This window comes from Hypanus sabinus, chromosome 27 (assembly GCF_030144855.1).
Source record: "Hypanus sabinus isolate sHypSab1 chromosome 27, sHypSab1.hap1, whole genome shotgun sequence".
Lineage (NCBI taxonomy): Eukaryota > Metazoa > Chordata > Chondrichthyes > Myliobatiformes > Dasyatidae > Hypanus > Hypanus sabinus.
Genome location: NC_082732.1, coordinates 8,805,579 through 8,824,383, shown reverse-complemented (window position 1 = coordinate 8,824,383; position 18,805 = coordinate 8,805,579). Strand labels below are relative to the sequence as shown.

Genomic DNA, 18,805 nt, shown 5'->3' with positions numbered 1-18,805 from the left:
CCTTAATGACAGCTGTCACCTTTTTGGGGAATCTCTCCTTGAAGATGTCCTAGATAGTAAGGAGGCTACTGCACATGATGGAGCTGACAATTCTCTGTAGCCTATTTCGACCCTGTGGAGTAGCCCCTGCCCCACTGCCCCCAACCATCCATACCAGGTGGTGATGCAGCCTGTTAGAATGCTCTCTATGATTCAGAAATGCTTCCAAGTGAATTTTTACTTCCACTATTTTTACAATTACATACCCACCACCTGAAATAATTCCTCTCCATCTTCTTGACCAATTCTATTTAATACCTTGGAACAAAAAAGCTGCAGGAAACCAAAAACAAAAGCAGAATGCTGGAAATGTTCATCGAGTGAAATAGGTGGGGAGGGAAACAAAATCGACATTCAGTACAAGGACCCTTCATTAGAACCGGAAATGGGAGGAAACAAGTTTATCAAAACTCAGTGAGTGGCGAGTGGGATTTTGGGGTCTGCTGCTGTGTGAACTGTTAGACATTAAGATGCAGACTAAAATTGTCATGGTAACAATTACTTTAAAACCCAGCATTCAGTCCTAGAGTAATACAATGCAAAAACAGGCCCTTTGGCCCAACTCATCCATTCAAATCAGGCTGATCATCTAAGCTAGTCCTATATGCCTGTTTTTGGCCTGTATCTCTTTAGTAATGTGGAAAGTGAGAGAAATAAGAAAAGAAGAGTACAGCAACATATCTAAAGACAAAGAAGTGTGGCTAAAGTGTTATGTTAGATTAATGTGTTAATATCTTGTTTCCAAACTCTGTATTTTTGTAACCCTCAGAGCCAGAGGGATCAGCTATCCAAATCAGAAGCCCTTTCAGATTTTGACAGACCCTCTTTTAACCTTTGTGTCAATATACCAAGTTAATTTCAGCTCATTTCTATTTAATGCTTATAAATTGATTCTTGAAACAGTTTAATACCATATGTATTTCTACACCTGAAACATTTCACATAATAATGGATGTATTAATCTTAGCAATTTAATCTTATGAATATTGTGAATCCCATGTCATAATTTCTGAAGACATGCATTAATCCCCTTACTGTTCCTGCCAATGGAATTATTTTGATTAATTTTCTAATTTATATGCTTTCTCGGTTTTTATTATGTATGACATTTTTAAAACACCACTGGACCCCTCAAATCTACCCCATTATTCAACTCCTCCTCTGTGCCTATAGTTTCTGGTTTTAAATATCTGCCCCTTCATCTAGTAACCATAAATATAAAGAATAAACAAATTGTCTAAATGGGGAGTGAATTCAGAAATCAGGTGCAAGGGAACTTGGGAGTCCGAGTGCTCTTTGAGAGGACTAGAATATGAAAGCAATGATGTGATGTTGAGGTTTCATAGGGCATTGATCAGACCACATGTAAAGCATTTTGAGCAGTTTTGGGCCCTGTATCTAAGCAAGGTTGTGCTGGCATTGGCGAGCACCCAGAGGAGGTTCACTGGAATAATCCCGGAAGTGAAGGCATCAACATGTGAGGAGCATTTTATGGCCCTAGGTCTGTACTCACTACTGTTTAGGAAAACGAGTGAGGGATCTTATTGAAACCTATTGAATATTGGAAGGCCTACACTGAGTGGATGTAGTAGAGAGGATGTTTCCAGTAACAGAAGAGTCTAAAACCTGAGAACACCATCTTAGAATGGAAGGACATCTCTGTAGAATGGAGATGAGGAGTAATTTCCTTAGACATTAGGTAATGAATCTGTAGGATTCAATGCCACAATCAGTGCGGAGGCCAAGTCAGTGGATATATTTAAAGTGAAGGTTGATCGGTTCTTGATTAATAAGTGCATCAAAAGCTATGGGGAGAAGGCAGGAGAATGGGATCAAGAGAGAAAATATATCAGCCATGATTAAATGATGAAGCAGACTGAGAACAGCATAGAACATAGAAGAGTACAGCACAGGAACAGGCCATTCAGCCCATAATCTTGTGCCAAACCAGCTAAAAAGGAAATCAAAAACACTCAAACGCTAATCCCTCCTACCTGCACCATGTTCAAATCCCTCCAAATGACCAAACTTAATAGGCCAAATAGCCTAATTCTACTCCTAATGGCCTTATTCTCCTCAATCAAGATTCCCCCACTTCTGCAAGTAGACCTTCTGCTAGTGGAAATGATGTTACTCTGACCAAACAAAGTTTGCCAACTTTATTTCTTGTAGATTTCATCACATGATCTTTCTCTTCCAACCTCTCTAGCTCACAATGCCTCCATTTGACATCTTCACAACCTACAGCGACCAAGCGGAATCTTTGTGTGTGTAACTTAAGTTGAAGTTTCTTATGTGATGAAGCAGACTTTTAAAAAATCTGGATTCTCATTTTTAAGGTTGCATGCAACAAATTCCTGAAGATTGAGTACTCAGACTTGAAGACTGTGAGGATTTTGGGAGGACTGATAACACAAATTGAAAAGTTTCAAATACCCTTCAGAGTAGGTTGTCAAATTTAGATCCCTGCATTGAAGCAACTAATCAGCTGTCTCTAATTGCAGTCACTGAATACCGCAAACTAACATAAACATGAGAGATTCTGCAGATTCTAAGGTTCTTGAGCCATACACACAAAATGCTGCAGAAAATCAGCAAGTCAGGCAACACTATGAAAATAAATGAACAGTCAATGTTTCGGGCCGAGACCCTGATGAAGGGCTGTCGGCCCGAAACGTCATCTGTTTATTCCTCTCCATTGATGCTGCCAGACTTGCTAATTTCCTCCAGCACTTTTTGTGTGTAACCATAAACTGACACTAAGTGTATTATATAGCCGAGCGTACTTCTTTCAGATTCTTGTCACCGTTCTAAATGGAGCAGTACCAATACCAAATATTTCAATAGTGAGTGAAATGATGAGGTTGTTCCGGAGTCCCACACACACACTCGTCTCTGATCAACACGGACCTCAATACAACAAAGCCTCAGTTTAGAGGGGTTCATCTCATATTCAGATTCCTTTATGCCCTTCAGCCACTGAGTGGCTGCTATGCTTTCAACAACAAATACCAAAACAGCTGCAGTTGTAGGAAGTCTAAAATAAACGCAAAAAAATCTTGTAAATCCTTGGCAATTCTGGCTGCATCTGTAGGAGGAGAAAATTCCCACAGATGTGGCATGACCTGCTGAGTATTTACAATATTATCTGGTTTAATAGTGTTTTAACAGCATAAGCTTGTTCAGTATTTTGGTTCTATTTGCAAAAGCCGTGTTCATCTCCTTGATTCTCCACAGACTACTTATAAAGGAAAGTCCTCGTTTCAGACCTATGCAGACTACTTGAAATGGGAGAACTACCTCCAGGAGCAGCTCCATCAGTTTTCTGAACAATCATCACTACGCCATGGATTTCAAACATGTGAACACTGGAAGCAGATTTTCATGGAAATAATAGGCAAGTCTCACATAATTCACGGTTCATATAGTAATAGTCTTGAATTTTTCAATTTGTATCATATTAAACTGAAAGGTATTAAGTAACACTGATCAAAATATTCTCCTTGAGCCATAGGTACCACAGAAAGGCTCCAGTTCCCTCCCACATCCCAAATAGGTAGATTGTTAGGTTAATTAGGGACTGTCAAATGCATTTATTTAATTTGTCGTACAACTCTACTGATGCTCTGCATGAATTCTCCAACTGCAGCATCTTTCTCCACAGTGAATACAGATTAGAAGTATTCATTGAAGACCTGGCTTACTTCCTCTGGCTCCATGCAGAGAATGCCACTTGGTTTGAATGACCACTACACTTTCCTTGATAACCTTCCTGTCCTCAATATGCTTATAAACTGTTTACGGATTTTTCCACAATATAACCTGCCAATGCCATTCTCTGCCCCTGCTTTGTTCTCCTAATTACTATTTTAAGCACCCATCCAATAAATTCTATACACTTGTAAGACCTCCCCAGTTTGCACTTCTGTAAGTCTGCCATAATCTACCTTTTATTTTATATCTAATCCCTGATATCTTTAGATATCCAAGGTTCTAAAACTTGATGGTCTTACCTTTCATCTCTTTACCCTCTTTACCTCTTTACTCACTTTTCCATTTTGGAATGCATCCACGTGATATCTACTAGACCTTCTTGCTGCTATTGCCAAATCCTGCTGTAAGAGATCGAAATTGGTCTTCCACCAAGTCAACACCTCCTTTCAAGACTAGCCCTGTCTCTCTCCATAATAACCCCTTAAAGTTTTACCTTAATGACCCTAAAAGGCAGGAGTCTTGTGGGAGGAGCAGGAGCACAACACCACATAAGCTGCCCACCAGCCTGGTATTTCAATCCCTAGGGACTATCTTAAGAAGCAGAAGAATTGTGGGCACAAGTTTTGTCACCGTGAAGCACTGGGCTATCGTGATGCACACAGATCTGTCATTGTGAAACACTGGGATATCGTGATGCACACAGATCTGTCACTGTAACATTGAGACACAGTGATCTGCACAGGTCAAAGTCAACATCCAAGGTAAAGTGTTAAAATATGCATAGTCAGCATAGACAACTTGTGCGTTCACTTTCTTGCAGGCATTTACAGAAAAATAAGGAAATACAATAGAATTTATGAAAAACTACTCATAAACTAAAACTGCTAACCAATGTACAAAATGTAATTAATACTGAGAACATGAGGTATAGAGTCCTTGATAGCAAGGCCATAGATTGTAGAATTAGTTCAGAGTTGTGATGAGTGAAGTTATCAAAGGTTCAAGAGCTTGGTCACTGTAGGTTAATAACTGTCCTGAACCTGGTGGTGTGGGGACCTAAGACTCCTGTGTCTCCTGCCTGATAATAGTAGTGAGAGAAAAGCAAGGCCTGGATGGTTGAAGTCCTCGATGACGGATGCTGCTTTTGTGTGGAAGCAATCCATGTAAATGTTCTCAGTGGTGAGGAAGGACATGCCTGTGATGGACTGGGTTATATTTCTACTTCCTGCAGAGTTTTCTGTTTCTGGGCATTGCTGTTTCCATACCAGGCCTTGATGCAACCAGTTAGGATACTCCCCACTGTGCATCTACAGAAATATATCAAATTTGATGACATTACGAGTCTACGCAAACTTCTAAGGAAATAAAGGTATTGTCATGCCTTCTTCATGAGAGCACTTACGTGCTGGTCCCAGGAGAGATCCTCTGATATGATAGTGCCAAGGAATGAAGCCCATAGTTCTCCTAATTCGCCATCATGTAGTCAATAATTAGCTTTTTGGTTTTGCTGACGTTGAGCACCAAGTTGTTATAGTGGCACCATTCTACCAGATTTTCAATCACCCTTCCATACACCAATTCGTCACCACCTTTGAGTCAGCCAACGACAGAGGTGTCATCAACAAAATTAAATATGGCATTGGAGGTGGACTTAGCCTCGCAGTCATGGGTGTAAAGCAAGTAGAGCAGGGGACTAAGTACACAGCCTTGTGGTGCACCTGTGCAGATGGAGATTGTGAAGGAGATGTTGTTGCCAATCCATACTGACTGGGGTTTGCAAGTGAGGAAATCAAGGATCCAGTTGCTAAGGAAGGTATCAAGACCAGTGATGAGTTTTGCGGGGATGACAGTGCTGAATACTGAGCTGTAGTCAATGAAAAGCAAACTGATACACGCATCTTCATTGCTAAGGTGTTCCAGAGCTGATTGAAGGGACATTGAAGTAGCATATGCATTTGGCAGATTGTAGTGGATCCAAATTACCTGTCAGGCAGGAGTTGATATTCTTCTTGAATAAACCTCTCAAATCACTTCATCGCAATGACTGTAAATACTTTTGGACAATAGTCATTGAGGCAAGGTATCAGGCTACTATATCCTCTTGGGCACCAGTATGACTGAAGCCTGCTTGAAACAAGTCGGTACTTTAGACTGCCAAAGCGAGAGGCTGAAGATGTTCATAAACATTCCAGCTTGTTGAAAAGCACATTTCCTCAGTGCTCAGCGAGATACACTGTCTGGGCCGGGTGCTTTCCATGGATTCAACCTCCTGAAAAATGCTCTCATGGTGGCCGCATCATTGGAGGGTGTGAGGGTTTGTGAGCGCGTCTCCATGTCCTGCTGGACAGAGCGAACATAAAAGGCATTGAACTCACCTGGGACTGAATCCTTGTTGACACTTATATTGCAAACAGGAGGAAATCTGTAGATGCCGGAAATTCGAACAACACACACAAAATGCTGGTGGAACACAGCAGGCCAGGCAGCATCTATAGGGAGAAGCGCTGTCGACGTTTTGGGCCGAGACCCTTCGTCCTGATGAAGGTCTTAGCCCGAAACGTCAACAGCGCTCCTCCCTATAGATGCTGCCTGGCCTGCTGTGTTCCACCAGCATTTTGTGTGTGTTGTTTGACACTTATATTGCTTGGGTTTGTTTTGTAGGAGGTGATGGCATTCAAGCCCTGCCACAGCTGTGGACCATCCCTCTGTGATTCTAGTTTAGTCCAGAATTGCAGGTGGGATCACCTTTCCAGAAGTCATACCTGGACCTCTTGTACTTTCCGGAGTACTACCAATCATCTGCCTCCATGACCACCCCTTTGTTGTCATTATCCTGGTGCCTCGCTCTTTAGTCTCTGCCTATATGCAAGGAGGACGAAGACAGCCAGTTGACCAAGGTATTGCAAAATACAATTGATAAATGGAACGACAGGCATTCTTGGTGTTAGAGTAGCAGTGGTCGAGTTGTGTTTGCCCTGTGGTATTGCAGGTGATGTGCTGATGGAAGCTGGGCTGAGATTTCTTCATGCTAGCCTGATGGAACTCCTTACAGTGATTTGAAAAGCATCAGGATAGGCCTTTTCTTGTGCGTTAATCATGGCATTGAGTACTTCGAACGCTTGCTTTGACATCTGCCTTGACAGTACACAAAAAGCAATCAGGATCACTGCGGAGAACTTCCTCGGTAAGTAGAACAGTCGGCACTTAATCGTGAGCTGTGTCAGGTCAAGAGTCAGATAAGACCACTACGTCCAGTCACCGCAGTGAGTTAATTATGTAACAGATGCCACTGCCTCTGACCTTTTCTGAAGATGCCATTCAGTCCACCAGATGGACTGAGAACCCCTCAGGCTGGACCATGGTGACCAGAGTGTATGGGTGAGCCATGTCTCAATGAAAGAGAGAATGCAACAATCCTTCTTTCCCTCCAATACAGTAATCCTGCACTCAGGTCCTCTATCTTGTTCTCCAATGACTGCACATTGGCCAAGGAGTGGTGGCCGTGTTCCCTGTCACTTCACTCTGCCCTGAAGCCCCCCGCAGTGCCCTCTTTTCTTGCAATGGTAGATGATGTTCAGTCACTTCTCAGCGCCGTACCTGCATTTCCGAAAACCAAGTTCACCATGTCCTTCAGTAACACTGGGATATGGTAACGTGCACAGTTCTGTCACTGTGTAACAGTGTAATACACAGAATTTTGCCACATTCCAACAATGTAAACTTTTTCTTATTAGGAGGCACAAGAGGCTAGAGATTTTGGAACCATGAGCTGCTGGAAGAATTCAGTGATTGAGACAATCTCTGTGGAGGGACATGGAGCCATTTCCCCTGGCAGGTGCTGCCTGGCACACTGAGTTTCAACAGCAGTTTCCTGTTTTCACTGCTTTTCTTATTTGGTCTTTGCTTTGCCCAAAGCGGAGGAGGACAGGGGTGAACTGAGGGAAGTGCATAAGATTCCAAGAAACATAGAAAAGGTCGGTTGACAAAATCTTTATGGCATTATTGCAGTATCAGATAAGAAGAGGACAGAGTTTTAAAGTGAGAGTAAGAAATTTTAAAAGGGATCTGAGGATATGTCCTTTATACAGAGAGTCAAGTCAAGTCAACTTTTATCGTCATTTTGACCATAACTGCTGTTACAGTGCATAGTAAAAATGAGACAACGTTTTTCAGGACCGTGGTGTTACATGACACAGTACAAAAAACTAGACTGAACTACGTAATAAAAAAAACACAGAGAAAGTTATACTAGACTACAGACCTGCACTGGACTGCATAAAGTGCACAAAAACTGTGCAGGCATTACAATAAATAATAAACAGGACAGTAGAGCAAGGTGTCATTCTAGGCTTCGGGTATTGAGGAGTCTGATAGCTTGGGGGAAGAAACTGTTACATAGTCTGGTCCTGAGAGCCCGAATGCTTTGGTGCCTTTTCCCAGATGGCAGGAGGGAGAAGAGATTGTATGAGGGGTGCGTAGGGTCCTTCATAATACTTTTTCCTTTGTGGATGCAGCGTGTAGTGTAAATGTCCGTGATGGCAGGAAGAGACACCCCGATGATCTTCTCAGCTGACTTCACTGTCCGCTGCAGGGTCTTGCGATCCGAGATGGTGCAATTTCAGAACCAGGCAGTGATGCAGCTGCTCAGGATGCTCTCAATACAACCCCTGTAGAATGTGATGTGGATGGGGGGGTGGGAGATGGACTTTCCTCAGCCTTCGCAAAAAGTAGAGATGCTGCTGGGCTTTCTTTGCTATGGAGCTGGTGTTGAGGGACCAGGTGAGATTCTCCGTCAGGTGAACACCAAGAAATTTGGTGCTCTTTACGATCTCTACCAAGGAGCCGTCGATGTTCAGCAGGGAGTGGTTGCTCTGTGCCCTCCTGAAGTCAACAACCATCTCTTTTGTTTTGTTCACATTCAGAGACAGGTTGTTGGCTCTGCACCAGTCCGTTAGCCGCTGCACCTCCCCTCTGTAAGCTGACTCATCGTTCTTACTGATGAGACCCACCACAGTCTTGTCGTCAGCGAGCTTGATGATATGGTTCGAGCTGTGTGTTGCAGCACAGTCATGGGTCAGCAGAGTGAACAGCAGTGGACTGAGCACACAGCCCTGGGGGGCCCCCGTGCTCAGTGTGATGGTGTTGGAGATGCTGCTCCCAATCCGGATTGACTGAGGTCTCCCAGTCAGGAAGTCTAGGATCCAGTTGCAGATGGAGGTGTTCAGGCCCAGTAGGCTCAGCTTTCCAGTCAGTTTCTGAGGGATGATTGTGTTGAATGCTGAACTGAAGTCTATGAACAGCATTCGAATGTATGTATCTCTTTTGTCCAGGTGGAGGGTGGTGGCAATGGTGTCATCTGTTGAGCGGTTGGGATGATACACGAACTGCAGGGGGTCCAGTGAGGGGGGCAGCAGGGTCTTGATATGCCTCATGATGAGCCTCTCGAAATACTTCATGATGATGGATGTGAGTGCAATGGGATTGTAGTCATTTATGCAGGACACTGAAGACTTCTTCGGCACGGGGACAATGGTGGTGGCCTTGAAGCACGTTGGAACGGTGGCGCTGCTCAGGGAGATGTTGAAGATGTCAGTGAGAACATCTAGCTGGTCTGCACATCCTCTGAGCACTCTACCAGGAATGTTGTCTCGTCCAGCAACCTTCCGTGGGTTGACCCTGTACAGGGTTCTTCTCACATCAGCCACGGAGAGACACAGCACCTGGTCATTTGTAGGAGGGGTGGACTTCCTCACATCTAGAGTGTGCTGCCAGAGTCAATGGTAGAATCAAATACAATCACTATGTTTTTGACGCACTTAATGGATACAGTCCTAATGCAGGCAAAAGGGGTTCATGTAGATGGGCTAAAAGTATGGATGTTATGGGCTGAAGGGCCTATTTCTGTGCTATATGACTCTACATTCAACCTTGCCCCAGTACTATGTCTCCTGTTATAGTTGTGCTCATACTGGCATTAGAATAAATCTTAAAGGCACTGCAGCAGATATTGAGGTCAGCTGAGAAGATCATCGGGGTCTCTCTTCCTGCCATCACGGACATTTACACTGTACGCTGCATCTGCAAAGCAAACAGCATTATGAAGGACCCCACGCACCCCTCATACAAACTTTTCTCCCTCCTGCCGTCTGGGAAAAGGCTCCGAAGCATTCGGGCTCTCATGACCAGACTATGTAACAGATTCTTTCCCCAAGCTATCAGACTCCTCAATACCCGAAGCCTGGACTGACACCTTGCCCTATTGTCCTGTTTATTATTTATTGTAATGCCTGCCCTGTTTTTGTGCACTTTATGTAGTCCTGTGTAGGTCTGTAGTCTAGTGTAGCTTTCTCTGTGTTGTTCTTTTTACGTAGCTCAGTCTAGTTTTTGTACTGTGTCATGTAACACCATGGTCCTGAAAAATGTTGTCTCATTTTTACTATGTACTGTACCAGCAGTTATGGTCGAAATGACAATAAAAGTGACTTGACTTGACTTGAAATGAACTGTTATATCGAGAAAAAAACAGGCATTTGCAAGATGGGTTGGGTGGCTTTAATGATGATATCATCAGTGTACCAGAGAGCCAGTCACATCCTTCCTGCATTCCTTGTGTTGATGAATGCCAATTGACACAGCGTGTACCACTACGTCAGCCTGCCTATTGTAAGTCAATTCAAAGGTCAACGAGCTTGTCAATCAACATATCAGTGATGAACATTGTGGTGGCAAACTCGGGGAAAAAAATAGGCTAACGTCATATTGAGCTCCCAGCAGTTCAAGGTCACAAATTTTCTTCATTCAGTGCTGATGAAACCTCAATTCTGCTCCTATCTCCTCAACTGTTGCCAGTCCTGCTGAGCATTTCCCAGCAAGTTCTGCTTTATGGCCGATCGGTGAAGAGGTGAGAATACTGGAGCAAAGAGGAGGCAACAGAGGGACAGCGGGGTGAAGCAGCAAGGAAACCACACAAAGGTACTGGAGGACCTAGCGGGTTAGGCAGCATCTACGGAGGAAAATGGGTGGACACTTCATCTCTACCGAAGAGAAAGAGGGGAGCTAGCCAGTATAAGAAGGTAGCAGGAGCAATGGCATTTCTGTCATTAAACATGCTTCCCATTAGCAGCCTTCAGTTTATATATCAGGCCTTCAACACTAATCCAAACACTACTATGTCTCTGGCCTGTTACTTAATTTTTTCAACCTTTTTATTAATATCAACATATTAAGATAACAAAAATTGATATATAATTAATACATAATTATTGGGATTACAAAATTAAAAGTTACCATAAAAGGATATATAAACAATAGGTACAAAAAAATTGTCTCCCAAAATCATACATGATACAAATATAATGTGTACAAGACAAGAAAACTAGGTATAACAATATGAAAAAAACAAAAATTGAACAAAAAAATTATACCCCAAACAAAACTAGAAAAAAAAGAAACTACTCTAACAAGCTAACCACTAACTAAAAAGAAACATGGGCTGTTTATAATATCTAAGAAAAGAAAAAGAATCATAAGTGTCATCAGCTCCCATCCTCTCTACGTGTATATAATCAGAAGCAGAAAGAAATAGATTTGGAAAAAGGTCAAATTATATCATATCAAAATATTGAATAAATTGCTTCCAAGTCTTTTCAAATTTAATAGAAGGATCATATATGACACTTCTACTTTTTTCCAAATTTAAACATAACATAGTTTGAGAAAACCAATGAAATGTGGTAGGGGGATTAATCTCTTTCCAATTCAACAAAATAGATCTTCTAGCCATTAATGTGAGAAATGCAATCATCCGCCAAGCAGAAGGAAATAAATGAATTGACTCTATCATTGGTAAACCAAAAAATTGCGGTGATAGGGTGAGCTTGTACATCAATACTTACCATAGAAATAATATCGAAGATATGAATCAATTTGTTTTAGCAATTCCTATTATATCTAATTTATTTTTTCATCCCTCTATCATGGACTTTTAGCTTGGAAGACTAAAGGTATATTACAATTTTCTGATTTACTTTTGGATAATTGTTTCATGTCTTTTGAATTATCTAATAAATATAATTTGCCCAGATCCCATTTTTTTTAGATATTTACAGATCAAGAACTTTTTAAACACTGTACTTCCTACCTTTCCAAATCTGGATTCTAGGGGTATTTTGGAGAAAATTTTATAATTAAATCCTTTTCAAAAAGGTGTAATAGCAAATGTTTACAATATAATTATGAAAATACGTTCAGAGGTTTCTTATAAAATTAAGAGTGATTGGGAAAGGGAACTTAAGTTTACTATTCCTATTGAGAAATGGGAAAAAATTCTTCAATTAGTTAATTTGTCCTCTATATGTTCCAAACACTCGTTGATACAGTTTAAGGTTGTGCATAGAGTTCATATGTCCGAGGATAAATTAGCTTGTTTTTATTCCCATATAAAATCCTACATGTTACAGATGTCATTCTGAGACGGCCTCACTAACTCATATGTTTTGGTCATGTCCATGTCTGGCCTGTTACTTATGTACTGAAGTTTGGGCTACAGGTATTGCAGCTCTTAACACATTTGTGCATTTGACCAACTGTGAAATAAATTGCACTTATTATTTGGGTTGCAGACACTGTCTAAGACTGTAAGACTTAGTTCCTCTAGCTGCTCTTCCATTCAGATGGTGCTGGCTGGCTGATATGACACTCCTCATCTCCACCTTCTTCCCTTTTCTCCCAACCTCCTGACTCCCTTACTGTTTAAATACGTATCTATCTCAGCCTTAAATACACCTAATGACCCTGGTTGCAAAGCCCTCTGTAGCAAGGAGTTGTAGTGATATACAACCCTTTGAAAGATTGTTCTGGAAGGATAAGGGTAACAAATGTGTAAGAGCACTATTTCATTCAGGTTCCTTTCCTTTCTAAATAACGCACTGTCGTGACTTGAAAAGCAACTGCTGTTCCTTCATCATCACCTGAGCACATTCCTGTACAGAATGAAGGTGGCAGTTATAATCGATACCTGTACCTCACTGGAGGCTTGAGAAGCATTTATTCGTCATATACCCCGGGAAAGCACTTGATAGTTTTTCACTTTCTTGGTGCTTTTATTTTTAAGTGTATGGGAGACTTTACCACACTAATGGCAGTGATTCAAGAGGCAGACTGCCAACTCCTCATGTGTAAAGGTTGCCAGTCTTGCTAGTGACGAACATAATCTATGAGTGTTTCAGCAAAAAGAAGCACTGGGTTGTCTTTATCTGTCATCCGTACTCCATTTGTGGTAACGCTAAGTGTAAATAAAAGCCTAACCTAATATTCCACAATCATCAGTGCACCAAGGAGATCCACAGAAGATATAACCTAATGATATTTTATTTCAACTTCCATTTTTTCTGCTTTATTTTCTGTTGAAATTCTTCACTTTCCACCCATGAGGATAGACTTCACCTGTACTGTAAGAAATCTCAATAAGCAAAAAGAAAATTTCTTGCAGCAGAGTAAATGTTGTTGAAATAAACTCCCTTTAAGAATAAGTAACCCTAAATGATAAAATATTCTGAATTCTCCACATTATCTATAACATACCTTGCAGAGTACAGGCAGAAGTGCCCAGGACAGAAATTACTATAGAACCTGGTTATAATTATTCCCACAGATGTGTATTTAATTGATTAGGATGAATTGTACTTCTCCTTTCATTTTACTCTTCGATGAAGTAAATAAGACCATATGACATAGGAACAGAGTTAGACCATTCAGCCCATCGAGTCTACTCTGAATTTCCATTAAGGCTGATTTATTATCCCTCTGCATACCATTTTCCTGCTTTTTTCCTTTAACTTTTGATGCCCTGATTAATCAAGAATCTGTCAAACTTCCCCTTAAGTATACTCAATGACTTGGCCTGCACAGCTTTCTATGGCAATAAGTTCTACAGATTCACCACCCTACAGCTAAAGAAATGTCTTTTCAACTCAGTTCTAAATGGCCATGCCTCAATTCTGAAGCAGTGCACTCTGGTCCTTGACTCTCTCACTATAGGAAAAATCCTCTCCCCATCCACTTTTTGTAGGTTTCAATGCCATCCTCTCTCATTTTACTAAACTCCAGCGAGTACAGGCCCAGAGCCATCAAACACGCCTCATATGTTAACCTTTTCATTTCTGGGAAAATTTGTATGAAACTCCCCTGGACACTGTCCGATACTAACACATCTTTTCTTAGATTAATGGGCCCAAAACTGCTCAGAATACTGCAAGAGCAGTCTGACCAATGCCTTACAAAGCATCTGTTAACTCTGCATTTGTCTTCCTTATCATTGACTCAACCTGCAAATTATACTTCGGGGAATCCTGCACAAGGACTCCCGAATCCCTTTGCACCTCTGATATTTGAATTTTCTCCCATTTTAAAAAATAGTCGACACCTTTATTACTTCTACAAAAGTGCATGATGATATTCCAACTGCCAGTTCTTTGCCCATTCCCCCAGTCTAAGTCTTTCTGCAGACCCCCTAATTCCTCTATACTACCTTCCCCCCACTTATCTTCCTTTCATTTGCAATCTTGGTCACAAAGTCTTCATCCAAAGCAATGACATATAACATGAAAAGAAACAGTCCCAACATCAACCCCAGCAACACATAAATAGTCACCAGCAGCTAACCAGAAAAGGCCCCTTTATTCTGACACATTTACCTTCTGCCAGTCAGTCAATCTTCTACCCATGGACCTGATGGTATACACCCACGTGGGTTCTGAAAGAGATTGTGGAGGCATGAGTAATGATCCTTCAAGAATCAATTGCTTCTGGCATGGTTGTGGAGGAATGGAAAATTGCAAATGTTATTCCACTCCTCAAGAAGGGAAAGTGACAGAAGAAGGGAAATTTTTGGCCAGTTATTCTCACTAAGTGGTTAGGAAGATGTTGGAGGTGATTGTTAAGGTTGTTGAATCGGGATACATGGAGGCACATTATAAAGAAGGCCAAAGTCAGCAATGATTTCCTGAAGAGAAAATCATGCCTGACAAATCGGATAGTATTCTCTAACAAAATAATAAGCAAGATGAACAAAAGAGAATCATTAAACATTGTGTACTTGGATTTTCAGAAGGCCCTCAACAAGGAGCACTCATGAGACTACTTAACAAGTTAAGAGTGGGAATAAAGGGAGGTGTTCCACAGAGGTCTGTGTTGGGACAGCTTCTTTTTATGTTGTATGAAAATGACATGGGTGACGAAACTGATTGCTTTGTGGCAAAGTTTGTGGATGATATGAAGATAGGTGGAGGAGCAAGTAGCTTTGGAGAAGTAGAGAGGCTACAAAAGGACTTAGACAGATTAGGAGGATGGGCAAAGAAGTGGAAGATGGAATACTTTGTCAGGAAATGTATGGTTATGCACTTTAGTAGATGAAATAAAAGCATAGATTATTCTCTAAATGGAGAGAAAATACGAAAATCTAAATCGCAAAGGGACTTGGGTGTCCTCATACAGGATTTCCCAAAGGTTAACTTGCAGGTTGAGTAAGTGGTGATGAAAGCAAATGTGATGTTAGCATTCTTTAAAGAGAACAAGAATATAATGTTGAAACTTTATAAAACACTAGTGAAGCCTCACTAGGAGTATTGTGAGCAGTTTTGGACCTTTTATCTAAGAAAGGATGTGCTGACATTGGAGAAGATTCATAGGAGGTTCACGAAAATATTTCCAGGTTTGAAAGGCTTGTCAAATGAACATTGTTTGATGGCTCTGGGCCTGTGTTCACTAGAATTCAGAAGAATGAGGGGTGACCTCATTTTGAATGACCTTATGTAAGTGGGTGTTGAGAGGATGATTCCTATGGTGTGTGGTAGGAGAGTCTAGGACCAGAGGATACAGCCTCAGGATAGGGGGATGTCCTTTTAGAACAGACATGAGGAGGAATTGCTTTAGCCAGAGTGGTGAATCTATGGATTCATTACCACAGGTGGCTGTGGAGGCCAAGTCATTCGGTATATTTAAGGCAGAGGTTGATAAATTCTTAATTTATCAGGGTATGAAGGGATAAGGGAGAAACATAGAAACATAGAAAATAGGTGCAGGAGTAGGCTATTCAGCCCTTCAAGCCTGCACCGCCATTCAGTATGATCATGGCTGATCATCCAACTCAGAACCCTGTACCTGCTTTCTCTCCATACCCAGTAGTCAGGAGATTGGGTCTCAGAGGAAAAATGGATCCGCAATGATGACATGGTGGCGCAGACTTGATGGGCCAAATGACCTAATTCTGCTCCTACGTCTTATGATCTTATATTATGATCATTGTCTCCTAAGAGTTACTTTACCTTAAGCTCACTAATCAAATCTGGTTCATTACATAGCACCCAAACTGGAGTTGCCATTCCCCCAGTGGGCTCAACCTCAAGATGCTCTTAAAAATCCATCTTTTAGGCATTCTACAAATTCCCTCTCTTGGGATCCAGCTCCAACCTAATTTTCCCAATTTACCATATTGAAATCCCCTATGATTATCGCAACAGTGCCCTTTTTACTTGCCTTTTCTATCTTCCATCTTAATTTGAAGCCAACATCCTGGCTACTTTTTGAAGAGCTGTATGTAACTCCCATCAGGGTCTTTTTACCCTTGCAGTTTCCTAATTCTACCCACAAAGATTTTACATCTTCCAATCCTCTTTCTGAGGATTAGATTTCATTTTTTACCAATAGAGCCACCCTACCCCCGCTGCCTACCTGCCTGTCCTTTTGATACAACGTGTATCCATGCATGTTAAGCTCCCAACTGTGATCTTCTTTCAGCCCAGACTCACGGATGCCCATGACATCATTCCTGCCAATCTCTAACTGATCATCTCTAACAAGATCATCTACCTTATTCCGTATATTGTACTGCATGCATTCAAATATAACACCTTCAGTCTCAATTCATCACCCTTTTTAATTTGAAGTAAATGATTCTGTATTCATCACCTTTGATTTAAGGTAAGTGATGCTGTTGGGCAAAGACCATGTGATCAAACTTTCTCCTGCAGTTCATAATTGTACAATCATTTCTGGGTCATATTTGTAAGTTTATAGAGCTTGATTATGAACTACAGAGCAGAAGATGTAGTGGCATGCTAAGGTGTGAAGAGTAATCACACACAAGAAAATAGACATGCAGAATTTCCAGTGGTAAAAGGACACACTGATAACATGCTTTGAGCTTGTAGTTTCAATGACATCCCACTACAATGCATCATAATGTGTATTTAAAAAATACAGTGAAGTCAGTTTCATCAGACCAATTCTTACCTACCTAGAACCCAAAATTCATAAGCAGTTGAATTTACAAACATTCAACTTATAATTGATTTTATTGTTCTGTGTGAGGGCTAGTTAATTGCTGTGCAGCAAAGAAATAAAAAAAGTTTAGAGCAGACCACAAATGTGTGTTACTTAGTTTCACACAAGTAAGTGAACTAGGATTTCCCAATAGATATACACAAAGCTGAAAATCTGAAAGTAAGTTAAAGTGCTAATTGAATTGTGGTTGTCAGTGATGTAGGTTGGGGATTTATGTTTATGTTGATTCTGTGTTCCATTTTCTTTTGAAATGCCTCAGAAAGCTCACCAATGTCTGTTCTCCCTCCGCAGGTGTTCAGAGTGCACTGTATAGTTTGATGCTCTCTCTGATAATCTGTGTTGCTGCAGTTGCTATTTTTACCACTCACATTCTACTACTTCTACCAGTGCTCTTGACTATTTCAGGTAAGACAAACAATATATATTTTGTGCGGTCTATTATGCACCCTATTAATTGCAGTGTTGATTGAAGTAAGTTGATGAGTTGGCTGATGGAGCGTTTCGGTCTTATTGGAGAAGTGTTGCTGTTCTGTTCAATACCCAATGGCAGTAACTACATGAGGAGAAGAGTTAACATAAACTAACCGCACTTCCAACACAATTAGTTGTGTAAACCTGAGAAAAGGCAAAGCATCAAACACACCAATATCACTCTGCCTTCTTCAATATTAATAAAATCTGTGCTAATTATGTTTTAGGATTTTTGAGTCTATTACAGTTAACTCAATTTTGTCACTAATTAATAATATGAAGAAAGCTCAATGACTGATATCATCAACATTATGTGATGTACATGACATCATTTTTATGTGACATGTTGTATGATGTGGATGATCATGGTCTTTGACCATGATTGTTCTGTCAAATTTTTCAACAGAAGTGGTTTTCCATTGTCTTCTTCTGGGCAGTGTCTTTGCAACACAGGTGACCCTGGCCATTATCAATACGCTTCAGAGACTGTCCGCCTGGCATATATGGTCCCATAACCAGAGCTTGTATTATGCACCAGCTGCTCATACAACCATCCACAACCTACTCCAATGATTTTATATGACCCTGACCAGGAGGCTAAGCCTTGCCCAAGGGAAACCTGCAGGCTAGCCTTACACCTCCTTTGGTAGAGACATATCGCCATCCCACCACCCTGTCAATAACTGATAACTTGAGATCGAAAAATTGAGATAACCATAAAACATCAAGTAATTGCATAGAACATATACTGCACGCATTGCTGAATGTGTATGTATTCTTGACACTCCTTCACTTACATTGTGGAGTCAATCCTAAATACGAGAAAGCCTGAAAGTTATGAAGCATCAAATTCATCTTATAGGAAGATTGATTGTGTACTTGGTGTGAATTGCAGGGCTATGAACCCTTGTTCCAGAAAGTGGATTTGCAGAGTTAGCTCAGAAATAAGAAGATTTGTCATAGAGCCATACTGCACAGAAACAGGCCCTTCCACATGTTAAAGCTGACCAGCAGTGAGAATCCATCTGCTTGTGATATTAATTCTAACAGCTCCTATCCTCCTGAATTGGATTCTGCATATTTCAACTCCATTTTGTTCCCCTTGGCTCAATCACTTCCCATCACTAGGCACATGTTCCCTTCCCTTCCCTGCTCTCTGCTTTCCACAGGGATCACTCTCTCTGTGACTTCTTTGTCAAATCATCCCTCCCTACTGATTTCCTAGCTGACACTTAACCAT

At 41.1% G+C, this 18,805-nt stretch overlaps 1 protein-coding gene across 13 annotated transcripts in view; it reads left to right on the top strand.

The window, feature by feature from the left end:
• disp3 (dispatched RND transporter family member 3) overlaps nucleotides 1-18,805 on the top strand; it is a 626,857-nt gene that overhangs the window by 587,843 nt on the left and 20,209 nt on the right. For all 13 annotated transcript variants that reach the window (XM_059951724.1, XM_059951723.1, XM_059951719.1 and 10 more), the window contains 2 exons: nucleotides 3,277-3,436; nucleotides 17,386-17,499. In XM_059951724.1, coding sequence (XP_059807707.1) covers nucleotides 3,277-3,436; nucleotides 17,386-17,499 — 274 coding nt within the window. The remainder of the gene's footprint in view (nucleotides 1-3,276; nucleotides 3,437-17,385; nucleotides 17,500-18,805) is intronic.